This window comes from Ptychodera flava, chromosome 7 (assembly GCF_041260155.1).
Source record: "Ptychodera flava strain L36383 chromosome 7, AS_Pfla_20210202, whole genome shotgun sequence".
Classification (NCBI taxonomy): domain Eukaryota; kingdom Metazoa; phylum Hemichordata; class Enteropneusta; family Ptychoderidae; genus Ptychodera; species Ptychodera flava.
In genome coordinates this window covers 21,129,846-21,143,945 of record NC_091934.1, presented here as the reverse complement: position 1 = coordinate 21,143,945, position 14,100 = coordinate 21,129,846, and the positions used below count along the sequence as shown (strand labels likewise).

The 14,100-nt window shown below is 39.2% G+C and overlaps 1 protein-coding gene across 1 annotated transcript; it reads left to right on the top strand.

The window, feature by feature from the left end:
• Positions 1 to 181: 181 nt before the first annotated feature.
• LOC139136989 (uncharacterized) lies at positions 182 to 9,118 on the top strand. The gene is made up of 5 exons (XM_070704869.1): positions 182 to 584; positions 1,493 to 1,622; positions 5,781 to 5,858; positions 6,147 to 6,470; positions 6,605 to 9,118. The coding sequence occupies exons 1-5, from the start codon at positions 499 to 501 to the stop codon at positions 6,785 to 6,787; spliced, it is 801 nt and encodes a 266-aa protein (XP_070560970.1). The 5' UTR covers positions 182 to 498; the 3' UTR covers positions 6,788 to 9,118.
• Positions 9,119 to 14,100: the final 4,982 nt, after the last annotated feature.

Below are 14,100 nucleotides of genomic sequence, written 5' to 3'. Positions count from 1 at the left end.
AGGACAAATCATCCTGTGACCTGATGTCTCTTGGCACTTATATCACGTGATTCATAGATCCTGGAGGTACTTGCTTGTATGTATGTATGTGTTTGCTTGTGTGCATGTATGTATGTATGTATGTATGTATGTATGTATGTATGTATGTATGTAATGTATGTTTTATGATCAAGTAACACGTTTGTGGCAAATTAAACAGCCCACAGAACAAAGTTACTGATGAGAATTAATAACAACGCTAGACTGTCTTTGACTGAATGACACATTTACCGGTGTCATATTTACTTTCGACGAAAGGAAAAGTGATTATTCTTTCTCTTAAGGAGTAATTCGTTTTCATCGAGATTTCAAAGTCTGTGTGTTTCAGCAACGCACCAGGGCTGGATATTTGATAGGACTCGTCGTTCACTCCGTGTGCAGTAGGAGAGCGTGGATACTCTACTCTCTGCCCCGGCGGTAAACTTGTCAGATTTCTCGACACATCCCAAGGCTTGAAGAATGTTTCAAAATCGTTTTGAAATAACGGGCATTCTGATGAAGCTATCGGTTTTCTTGTCGTTGATGGTTGTCATGACATCAAAACGGTAGGTACCAAGTTACACCTTTTCGTAACTTGCTCATTTGATATTCAAATGACGCGTTCCTTATCCTGTAATTATTAACATGGCGCTTTCCTAATGTTATGGCTTATTTATATCGAGGTAGAGTGTGCCTCGGGGACAGATATTAAGACTTCAAACTTTTTCATAACAATGCTTTTAAAAATACAACATTAGGGGATCATTTTGAAGGGCATTGCGTAAATAAAGTTTTCACTACCAGTTTTTGTGAAAATCGACGCGTTTATTTTCTCCATAGAGTTAACACATAGATAGCAACCATTTTGAATTTCCTGTGTTGGTAAATGTTTGGCAATTTGTTTCTCTAGTACCAAATTTTGCCAGCCGACCCCTGATTTTTATTCTTGATTTGAAAGTGAATGGTTTAAAGTTTCCTATGAAAATGTTTGGGCAAAAGTTGTCAATATCGAGGCACGTACTACCTTAAGCACGGCAGCTTTCACACTGGCACGCTGTTTTTATGATGTCAACCCGTCAACTAACAATCACCCTATCTCTAAATCTGGATATTTACTTTTCTGTCCCTTTTGATAGCATATTAGTGACGTCAAGGTCTTGAAAGCGTTTAAGTTAAAAAATAGTAAAAGAGTAATTAATAAAAATAATTCTTGGAGATAACGACCTGTCCTCTAACCTTATAGAAAGTACATGAAGAAAATGTGCGTCACACAATTTGATGTTACGATTTTCCTACCGATGAGACAACTTTAATTCGTCCTAAGCTTTCCAAACTTGCAAAACTCAAAATCTGTTAGTGTTGATATCGAAATTACATGGGTTAGAGACTCAGTATTTGTTGTGGAAATCTTTATCTAGCGCCAAACCCACTTTGCTTAAAGCAAACATTGGTTTTTTTCACTGTCTACCAATAGCAGCAACGGTGCGGACGCGAACACGTTCTATAACTGTGGTGCAACTTTGGTCCCTCTCTCCGAAATAATTGACTGCGACCAGGGAAACATTTATCTATCTTCCCAAGATAATATGAATCTGACACTGAAGGTAAGAATATGAGCATTTTGTATTTCTCTCTCTTTTTATTTTAATATAATGCATATCCTATTAAAGTTGCGATGACTTTCAAATCTGCTGAGTCAGGATATGAGGCGAACAGTCTTGGAAAGGGCTACGTTAACATGTAAGGCTTTTCTTCCACAACAGATCTAAAATTTTAAAACTGCAGTCACCGCTCTTACGCCTATAACAATTGAAAAATCCTTCAACACAGCTTTCCAGTGACGATCACGCGATCATCATGTTCAACTTTGAGTCTACTTTCACATTAAATACGGAATGCGAAGGTAATTAATGCATCTCAGCATAGGACAGTGTGGTGCAACAAGACCTGTCATCATTATCATAACAAATAAACAAATAAATAAATAAATAAATAAATAAATAAATAAATAAATAAATAATTTAAGAAAGAAAGAAAGAAAGTTGATGTTTTGACTTATTGATGATACCATCTGATTCTGTATAAGCTTTCCAATTCCTTTGCAATTTTAATTTTAGCAGTGGCAAGAATTAATTTGGAGATGTTAAGTTGGTCTCATGACACTTGCAAATCGTATTTGTGGGAGATTTCATTTTTGTGATGCAATTTGCAATGGCAAGCAAAATAAGGAAACTGAAATTTTAAATGCGTCACCAGAAATCACGCTGGCATGCCGGAAAATGCCGAGAGAGTTTGACCGGTTAAGAAGGGCTTGACTACGCAGTTTCTGCGTAGTGAAGCGTCATTACGTATTCATGGTGACCCCTGGCCAGCTGTCAATAACTTTGGGGGCTTTTGTCTTTTGGCCTGCTTTGCATATGCGTCGTTGGACACGACCTGCCAATCACCCAGGTAGTCAATTAAACTATTAATTGACTGTTTACCGACCCAATTAACACTATCCAGCAGTATCAGTCATATTTTAATCGCGTGGCCGGGTGGGCACAACGTAGGAACGCGTGTATTTCTGTGTGTACGTTTCACTTGTGGTGTTGTTTGTACCATCGTGTGTCCTTGTTTCACCTACAGCATTACCTTCAAGGTGACAGGCTTACTATTAATGTTCAGTATCATTGCACCGAGTTCTGCCCACGGTGAAAACCACCTGTTTTGCCTACTAATTACTGCCCGTCGCTGCCCGTCCTGAATGTAGCCTATCTATAGCTACAGTAATCACATAAATCATTTATCAGTTTTGATATATACTCCTAAATTGTAAGTTTGATCAAAATCGAGACCACATTCAAGGGCTATGCAGACTGTCCATGTAAGCACACACAGTGACAAGAAGGCGGCAAACACCTACTCACCAAGCACATCGAATCGGCGAAAAGAAGCATAAAAAGCTAGGCTTATCGCCAAAACAAACGCGCCAAGCGCTAACAAAAACCCATACCAAGCGGCCCTTTCCAGGGCCACCAAATACTCCAAAAAGGGAACTACCAAAAAATACGATAAGATGACATAGAACACACAAACACTTAAAAGAAATAACAAAAATCGCACACATAACAAACAACTGAAACACAACATTAAATACAAAATAAACAATCACAGTAACGTAACAGAAAACATGGCCGTGGAAATAAATCAGCTATTTCCAAAGAAAGCCAACAACAACATGAAATTCAACAACAACCTATCATCGCTCAAACTATGAAACTCCGAAAAATAGTACTAGGCAAAAGCCTTAAAATTCATTCGGACACCAACAAAACCAAACAGAATAAAACCACCTCAGGATTTCAACAAATAAAGTCGTATAATGTGACTACGCTACATCGTGAGACACAAACAATCGCAACAACACCAATTCAAAGAAAAGTCAAATTTGACTCCACGAACAACAAAAAAACAAAAACTTGAAAGCTATCTGAAGCTGCTAAACTCGCACTTCTAGAGATACCCTTTCAAACAAGGAAACAAAACATGTCGCGTGCCAAAAGAATCGCGATAAACCAGCTTGCAAACATTGGACAAATTTTGGGAAAATAACCCTTCGACAAGGGTCGGTTTTTCGTTATTGTCAACACAAACGATTACGTACTCGAATGCGAAAGGCAATTACGTAACACTCAGTATTATACACAACAAGCCAGAACAAACAGTAAACAAAGTAAATGAACTATTAATTAAAATGTACGAGAACAAGCACATCAACCAGGATACTTGTAAGTATCTTGATCCAATAAACATAAAATCCGTACCCCGCAGTGGTACTTATTGCCTAAAAATTCACAAACCTCCGCAAAAATCTAAAAGACACACCAGTCAAAACAAAATTTACCGAAGTAAAGAAATATAGAACAAACAAACCGAACCACCAAACGGACTCACAACGTGACCAAAATTAATATATTTGCCTCGCTAATCGGAAAGCAAGACCACTAAAATGCATTAAAATAAATTTTCACAAACACAAACTAAGGAATGAATCTACACTGCGACTGATGAGAAACCACACTCGGGTTTCGAAACGCAAGCGTCAAAGGGCGACTCTATCAACTTTTGTAACAACATAGGTCCGGCTGCGTCTCGCCATAAGCTTTCCCCACACAAACAAAACATTACCGTACACACTAATCCAAACTTCTCTACAAATATCCAAAGCGAAACAAACATTTCATTAACACAAATAATCGGATAAGAATGTAGGAACACATTTTCGAAACGAATCAAACACAAACTCGACACAAAAACATTTAGGATAGTTAGGTGGGGAGCCTGTTTCACATTTTTTACATCTCGCTATACTGTCTATGATTCTAAAAATAAAGTCATCTGCCACTTTTTCTGTATACGCGGTTTGGCAAAACTCATCTCTTCAATCGAAAGTCGGGCGATTTCATGGTCTTTGGGGCACTTAAGTGTACGTCGAGCTTAAGGAATGTAGTTACATTCGCGATGTTTTATTCGAAAATTATTTATTCCTTCAAGGGCAAATGCACATAATTTATGCTGTTGGAAATACTGGCCGCTCATAAACAAGACAATAAACTCAATAAATATATGTGCATTTTACTTATATTGTCAAAGTACCACCGACACCCACAAAAAACAAATGGTTCAGTCCAGGTATTTGCAACTCTGCCATCCGACTGGTCAACAGGAAATCAACCATAGATGCTTTTGGCACACGTATACGCCAGTCACCTAGGCGACGGTAATCTGCACGACTTATCACCATCGGGAAGGTACTCCTCCCCATATACCACTGGTGATCCCACCCTCAAGGCACTGCGTCATTCGACCAAGCATTGTTATTGTAATTTCCTGCATAAAATTAACAGCGAGGTCAACCGGTCAAACTCTCTCGGCATTTTCTCTCATGGTTTATCTTGGCTTCAACACTATTTGTAGGGGTGGAGGGGAAAAGACTCAAGTTGATAAATCAAAACCTGACAAAAGAATCGAATCACAACAGAAAAATGTTGTCGCCCTGACTCTGTTACTATGCATTTTTAAAGAATGATATTTCTACATGGAGTGATGAAAATGACTTAACTAAACTACCAGGCTCCTTTGCGGGACAATCGCATCAAATCGTACATACGGTGAATAGTTCCGACACACGCAGGGAAAATGAATTACTTGTGTTTGACATTAAAACCCTTTCCTTCTCCTCTAAACGAAAGTTGGGTAGATATGAAAATCAAATTTCGAAATAGTGATTTAACACCCCCCTTCCCCGCATACGATAAATTGTTAGAATATTTGAAACACAAAAATCTGCACAATCGCTGAGCACCACGCATCTGCAAGTAACAACGGCAGAACCATTCCTCTGTGATAGGGCGAATTCGCGCAGGAAAACCGAAAAAGATCTACACCCAATCTACCCCTAAATGTGGAAATTTAGTTTGTTATTTGCGTGTGTTAATCATCCGTGACACGTTACATTACCAACATTCAAATGTGTCACTGTTGCTCCATGCTGTTTTTGCTCAAAGATGTTTTAGCGTTAAAAGCATTTAATAAAACAAAACCAAAAAACCCCCAAAAAATCACTCCGGTTTGGGAACATCAATAATACACCCTACGTTCTAGACTGGCAAATCATCGTGCTAAGTACACTATGGTGGTAGTCGAACAAACCCTAAACATGAACAAGAAACACAAAAAGCAAAGACTGCGCTATTTTTTATCATTTTTCTTCGTTATAGCCTGGAAGTAATGGTACACTTCAACTTGGTGACGTCATTTTAGGGCGACTACTTGACAGACTGGAGGAAATATCTCAGGTATGTATGCTAGAAGGGTTGTTACCTTGTAGCGGCATAAGCTGTAATTTCTGATGTGTATTCCAGTACAGTTGTTTTGTTTTTGTGTTTTTTTTGCTCTCTACTCCAAAGCCTTGCTGAAATGGCTCAGCGTTCAGCTTGTCAATACAGCTTGCATGTTTGTAATTGGCGACGTCTTGTTGACAAATCCGAATGGTAGTCCGGATAATCCGAATTTTGCCTCGGAGTTCAAAAATTGCTTGGGCATTATTTCTCACTGCACTTCGAATCACAATCTGTTGATTTCAGAACGTGACTGGAATGAAATCAAGGCTGAAGAGCATTGAAGAAATGGGCCAAAGTTCGCTATCAGTCGGTGGACGTGACAGTAGAAGTGAAAAATTGAACACTCATCCGATCAAGTCTACTTCCGTTGTGTCCACAATCGATCCTGCTTCCGTGGTGTCCACGACTGAGTCTATTTACACGATCGAATCTACTTCCACCGTGTCTACGACTGAGCCCACTTCCGTCGTGCCCACAATCGACCCTACTTCCGTCGTGTCCACTATCGACCCTACTTCCGTCGTGTCCACGATCGAGTTCACTTTCGGTATGTCGATGAGAGACGATGTGAGTAAATTCCAAGAGTAATCTATTTTTGTGATCTCTTTATTTGCTCTTTGAAAAAAAAATTTCATGAAAGTAACCCGTCTTACCTTTAACCGGGGAAAAATCCTTTTCTTTCTACATTTTCCTCATGTCAGGACCCGGATGATGTTGGCGCCAGCCTTTCCAACCGCGGTTCAACCAGCTCACAAATTCCGTCGATTTCAGAGGCGGATGATGTTGGGCGATCGGGATTCGCGCCCTCTTTGGATACTTCGTACACATTTCATCGGTTTCTCATAATATTGCACGTGTTCTTCTCGGCCAAGATTCCGAATTAACGATAATCATTATATTCAAACGTACCCTAGAGATGTAATCTTGGAGTCGTTACCGTAAGTTTTGAGCTGAAACGCAATCAAGAATTAAATCCATTGTCATGGAGCTGTGCTTATAGGCATGTAAAAAATTAAGAAAAAATGTTATCAAAGCTAAGGTTTTAATAGACACATATGAATGGCATATGTTCAGTCATTAGGACTAAATAACAGCCAGGGAAAAACACTTCCATTCAAAACAGACCTAAACGAAGACATTCATTAAATTAAATGGTATGTAATATCCACTATTATTCCGATGCATGCAGCATTGTAGCATGCATCTCTCTTCTTGTGCAGAACCAAATCTAACACTCCGGTTTTGTTAGTTTTGACGTCATGTATAAAATAACTTCTTTCGACTATGATACCTTGTACTAATTTTCCGACGTCCCTGCCTTACCTGATATTTTTCAGTCTTCAAGAAAGGTTATGGGTCAAAACTCCGGGTCAACTAACTCAATAGTCAAGAGTGACTGAGTGCTGGTGATTTATACAAACTCTGGTTTGTATTTTCAAATTACTTACTCTGTATTGACTGACTTTCCCTCGTGTTCGGCAAGATAATAAATGATTGATTTGGCTAAAGATTGACAAACTATTGGCCAATTGGAGCCAATGGTAGGCCCAGCGGTGACCAACACTTTAAAAATTTGTTGTTTCGGCATAAATACTCTTGCACGCTGTCAACAACCATGCATGTGTAAGCCTGACAGTACAATGGTATCGAAACCAAAAATCCTATTAGAATTATAAGGAGACCCAACCTTTACTTGCCATAAATTGCATGCATGAAAAACACTGACCTAGATTGCTTGCATGAAAAATGAGCCTCCTTGTACACTATTGTAAATAAGTGACCCCCTTCCCTAAACTATTATAAATTATCAGTGGCTGCACTTTAAAGTTATTATTTTCTCTCTTCTATTCTAATCTCAATTGAAATTGCAGTTACTTGCCTTGTCAAGTCAGCCTGTACATAGAGCTGGGATATTACTATTTACATGTTTTGGCGGCCACCTTAAATGTATTAACATGCCCAAGCAGGGCTCGAAATTAGCGGTAGTCCCGCGTCCAAAGACTACCAACTTTTCCCTGGGGCTACCAAAATTCATGAAATGGTAGCCCATACGGACTACCGAAGCCTGAGACCTGAAATTCAGTCAGTTCTTGGCATGCCATGCCCGGTCGGTCACTTTGGAATGTAGTCAAACCATGGATGTATTTTTTTGCATCCATCGTCAAACCCAGCTAGACACAGAAAGGCCAGAATATGACTTTTTTATACAAATTACTAAGACGACCGGTCGTGCGGTGGAACTTCGCAACAAAGTTTCAATAGGACAGGCACAGGAAATGATGGCCAACGAAATCGCATTTTCGTTGCATTTTGATCATAATTTATCGATCACAATTACACGGAAATTATGCCTCCTCCCTACAGAAAGGCCTATGTTCTTCTTTAAGCCCTGCTACAGTGTGTCTCAGTCCTGAGAAGGTCGTGCCGTTGTCATGACGACTATCAAAATTTGCATACAACTCTGAGAGTAAAACGGGCTGTCAATAGATCCCAAACTTTTGAGTATCACTATCTTCCATTATAGCTGTTTCCTTAGTTATTAAAGGTGTGCAATATTCACATCAAATTGACTAGAAAATTCACTTTATGTGCAGAATCTAGAAAAATAGCCTTTTCTTGTCTGGGCAGCGACTGTCTATGGTCCGGGTAACGAAAAAAGATATCCCTGAACCAAAAATATGCATGGGCTACTGTTACGGAGATACTTTATCTCAGACAAAGGTTAATGAACCTAGCGGTCATTGATACCAGTAAAATGGTTAATTAAAACAACAAGATCTTAATTATAAGTTGATTTCCATAAAAACCATATTTGAGACAAACGCACAATAACGCTAATTACGTTTTACGAGGATGTTTACGGAAGTCTGGATGAAAACAAGAATATATTTGAATTATATTAAGAATTATGAAGGTAGTCAATTACGTTTGCATATTAATGGAAACCTGTCAATTTAAGATCAAGACCTGTATTGATGTTTATGATTGGATGTATCATTTTATCTTTAATTCATGTCTATCGTATGATCAAAGCCACGCCTTAAAGATAACGTTTAAAATCCCATTCTAAAACAATACAAGTAAGATTAGATTGGAATAGAGAGAGAGGAACACAGTGGACCCAAGACATTTAGACTATGGGAGAAGCGTATCTTGGGCGATGGCAACTGTCAAGCTTGTCTACAGAGAAATAAAGTCTATGTAGTACCAACGAACTCTAAACGTCTCGTGTAGTCAATACACTGAAGATCCCCAGGTTACCTCTCAGCAGCCAAGGCGAGTTCAACATATAAACTCCCCATGAAAGAACGAATAGTAAAAGGGTGAACGGAACGTTACTACTGCCATGAAGAAGAAAAACGCTTAGTAACACGCTTAGTAACACTACCAGCCATTGTAACTTGACTACCAACTTCATAAAATGGTAGCCCAAGTGGACTACCAGGGAAAAAAATAATTTCGAGCCCTGCCAAGGGTGCCAGGGTGGCATCATGCAGATCCTGATTCAGTAGGCTTTGAAGATACAAAAACCACCGAGAACAATTGTGGGGCCGAAATTTTTGGGTTTTGTGCTTTAATTAGCAGACTAATACGTGTGGATAGTCACATTTAATTTCAAATTCCAACGTCAATATTGATTTTGTAAGTAAAGCACAGTCTGAACGATATAGATACAATTGATGGGCATTACAATCTAATAAAGATAGAGTCTTGTTATTGAACACAAACTTCAGACTCTTGCCAGAATCAAGATATGTGAGGACCAAGAATAAACGATATCAAATATTCCTCTTGCAAGTGCTGTACCAAAAATCAAAGAAACACATGTGTTGTTGCAGTATAGCCTTGCTCCCCGGCTGTGGTCGTCAGATGAAAGACTGAACGTGTGTTATACACCTACATTCTTTTGACGTGATCAATGTTCTTGCAACATCCTGATGTCTGTGCTAATATCAGTACACACCACGTTACACGAAATCAGTCAGGAAGAAGCATATACTGATAAAGACCGAACTTTCTCATTTGAAATCTCTCCGATATAACGAAAAAAATATGAATGACAACAGCCTTATCAGGGTTTGGCTGACATTACATGTATTACTCACTATCCTGTTTTGAATACATAAACTTTCAGGGATGATGTAGGGTCAAACTTGTTATTGAGCTACTATATTTGCATTTGGAAAGGCATTCCGCTGTGAGTTTAGGCGTTACTATTGGGTGCATGAACTCTGGATACATTTACATGTAGTTGTACAATTGGTAATGTGCAATCACCTGCCATGTCAGGACAGTTTCGCAATGATGACCTCTGACTGGTATTTACGACATGCCACGTCATGAGAGTTATAAGCCCACTTGTTTGAGTTGCTCACATATAGGCCTATGTCGCTACTCTTTTCATGCCATTTGACATATAACGCAAGTCCCCAGGGATTTTTTTGTTTACAGTAAAAAGCGTTGCGATATAGCTTTCATTCCAATGAAAACAATCCGAGACAAATTCGTCCATCCCTTCTGATGTCGTTGATATATCATATTCTAAAACACTTGTTTTGACATTTTCGATTTGAAATTTCGATGATCTAAGTCGTGACAATGTCCCGGTCCTCAAAAGTTCATAGTGAATAAAACAGAAGGCAGATGCAAGACATCCTTCTTTATACCAATACAACGGCACCAGACTTTAATTAAACAAGTCAAACCATCGTTTTAGCGTGACCAATGAAAAGCAAATTCACCTTGCTATAGCGCATTTTTCCCACTTGCGCTGTCGACGACTTTACCGAGAAGCCAGACTGGCAGATTATGTTGGCCAGTGAGGTAACACAATCTGCCAGTCTGTCTTCTCGGTAAAGTCGTCGACAGCGCAAGTGGAAAAAAGCAATATAGAGAGGGGCTACGTTGTATTCTGACGTACACTTCTTAGTAGACACCCGTCGTACTGACATTTATTTAGCAGTGCTGTTTCGTTTAAGAGACTTAGTGTTTTTTTTCGCTGATTTCGCGTAGCTAGCAAGCATATAAAACCGTGGAAACTAACATCGACCGCACAAAAACTCCGTGGATACGTACGGCTACCCCGTGTCTTGCACGAGTACGCGGGTGCGGCTAATGAAAGCTACCGTGGACGAAATTTAACACAGCACGGAGAATTGTCGTTTTCGTCCACGGTACTTTTAATACCTGTTGGTCTCTCTGTCTGTGTCTGAATGATTTTTTTTTCTGATCAAAAAGTCCCTAGTCAAAGTAAATTTGACTCATTCGGTACTTTCATGGAAATGATGTAGATCTGAAAGTTGTACCTCGGCTGGTAACTACTCTTGCTTGATAGCTAAGTCGTTTTGTATTTCAAATGAGAAAAATAATTACATTCGTGAGAATTTTGGGAACAAGGCCAACATCGAAAGAAAATCATGTTACAAGCGCATATGCCCTACTCTGATATCATTGCTGCTATGGGTTAATTTCCCTCTGCGAAACTGCCAATAATATGACGAATTTCATCTATATCTATGAATATCTTTTCTACATTGGGAATAGAATCAAGTGCAGTTACATTCTATGCTTTACATTATTCTCAAATTCATAACATTATGACAATGATCACCAACCCCAGTATTTGCAATCGTCTGTTTACCTTTGACATACTTTATACGAGTCGCTAGGAGATTTTTGTAGTGGTAGTGTTTTGATGTAACTAAACGAACAAAGCGCACATAACGACCAACAAATATCGATCAAAATCAAATGTTTTGATATATTGCTTTTGTCACACTAACAATAGAAAACTACATCAGTTCGCAGTCCACTTTATAAAGGTATCCTTCCACCACAGACAACTAAGCAAGGTGAATTTGCCTTTATTTCAACAACTTACGAATAAGAATATAAGTACAAAGTGCACAAAATGTTTTCTTCTATGATAAACAACATTTCTAACTTGTCTTGTGGACTTTTGCATTTTTTCTTCACTTAGCTACGATTGCACTCAGTTGCACAGGTCGTCGACTTGTCACCTCTGATCCTGCATAACATTAATGGGCGTGCACACACATAATATTACACACACAGGACATGTATACTGACCGCTCTACTACTGACTTGGGAACAACATCTGGCGCAGGTTCGTTGATGTGGTCTGTTGAACATTTTGCCCACTAGCGATTGTTGGGGATTTATCGAAATTAGGAACGTACACATCAATGCGGAGCAAATAACTCGACAACAGGAGAAAGCCCGATAACAGTTGTAAAGGTACAAAAACGAAGCAAGTGATACTTGTAATCTTGTCGAGACATCACAACGTCAATCTTGACTACGTTAAAAATTTTATTTTGCTGGTGGCATCCTGTATTTCGCGCAGTTTTCTTCCTGCAAGAGCTAGCATTTGTGACTCGGTAGGCACTGTCAAGATCAGAATATGTTATTTGAAGATCGCATTAGGAGCGTACGCATTGACATTAACGGCGTTTATTAATACCTCGACCATAATGACAACCATTACGTCCTTGGTGACAAAGCTTGTTGAAGCAATCAAAACAATTATTGATTTTTTCTATGAAATACTGTATTATGTCTATGTACTCTTCACCTATCTTACGAAGGCCATATTCACCTTGGCTGAAGGAATAGTGCATTGTGTCTATGTCCTTTTTGTTCTCTTCGCCTGTCTAATGATGGCCGTAATCAGCTTGACCGAAGAAATACCGTATTATGTCTGTCTCCTATTCACCCTCCTGGAGAAAGCCATATTCAGCTTGGCCAAAGGAATACTATATTGTGTCTATGTCCTCTTCACCCTGCTGATGATGGTCATATTCAGCTTGGCCGAATTAATATTGTATTGTGTATACGTCCTCTTCACCTACCTGATAAGGGCCATATTCAGCTTGGTCGAAGAATTACTGAATTATATCTATGCCCTCTTAACCTACCTGAAGGATGCCATATCAAGCTTGGCCGAAGAAATACTGAATTATGGCGACGCCCTGTCCACCTTCCCGAAGAAAATCATATCCAGCTTGGCCGACGGAATAGTAAATTATGGTGATGCCCTGTTCACCTACCTGAAGATAGCCATATTTAGCTTGGCCGAAGGAGTACTATATGTCTGTGTCCTTTTCACCAACCTGATGATGACCATATTCAGCTCTGCCGTAGGATTACTGTATTATGTCTATGTCATTGTCACCTACCCGTTCATAGCCATATTCAGCTTGGCCGGAGGAATACTGTATTATATCTATGTCCTTTTCACCTTGTTGATGATCGCAATCTTCAGCTTGGCCGAAAAAACTTTGAACGTTTGCTTGAAATGTGTAGAGATGACTGACAGATTGCCGAACGGACTTTTAGTGTTATTAAGCTTACTCTTTGTAACTATTGTAGTGTTGATCTGGCGTGAAAAGACGAGAAGACCAACTTCAACTACACAGCGCTAAAATAATGAAATTATTGTGAAATTATTTGTTTTAGAAACATGTATGTATGAATATCAACAATTGCATCTTTCATAGTTGATGACTTGATGCTTTTTACAGATAGATAGCTTTGCACTGTTGGTGAATTTGGACAACAATATTGCATACTACGTAAGATATCAAATCATTAAAGAAAGGTTTAAACGGAGATTGATCCTTGCGACGGTGAGGTGCTAAAATACCGAGGGCAACAGCCAGAATCATGCCAAACCAAACCGGCACAAACGTTGTAGGTTTACTCGTTCTCACCTTTGGCTGTAATTCCCCAAACGGCGGTGAAAAACCGCCTTTTGCCGGATAACAGCCAAAGGTGAGAACGAGTTGATCAACACAAGGAACCTCCCGGAGAGAAATTTTGTCATGTACAACTGATAACGTAACAAAAGATGGTAACACTTGACAATAGCTATGTTGTTAACACCTTGTCATGATTGACATGTTAAATGGGATGCGCGGCACGCGTCACAGAATGGTGGTATATTCTACGCGTCCAGACAGAAAGAAAAACGACAAAAACACGGGGTGTTTATTGGATAGCAAACATTGTCTACACTTCTGTATTGTCATTGCAATGAGTGTCTAGAAACAGAGTTTGTGTTAAGGGTTTTTCTCATGGTTGCTTTTTGCAATTTTTAGCTTGCTTGAATGTGTTCTTTAGAATGAGGATGAGTAACACTGGCGTTTCAGTCCTGTAAGTTAATGTTTAAGTACTC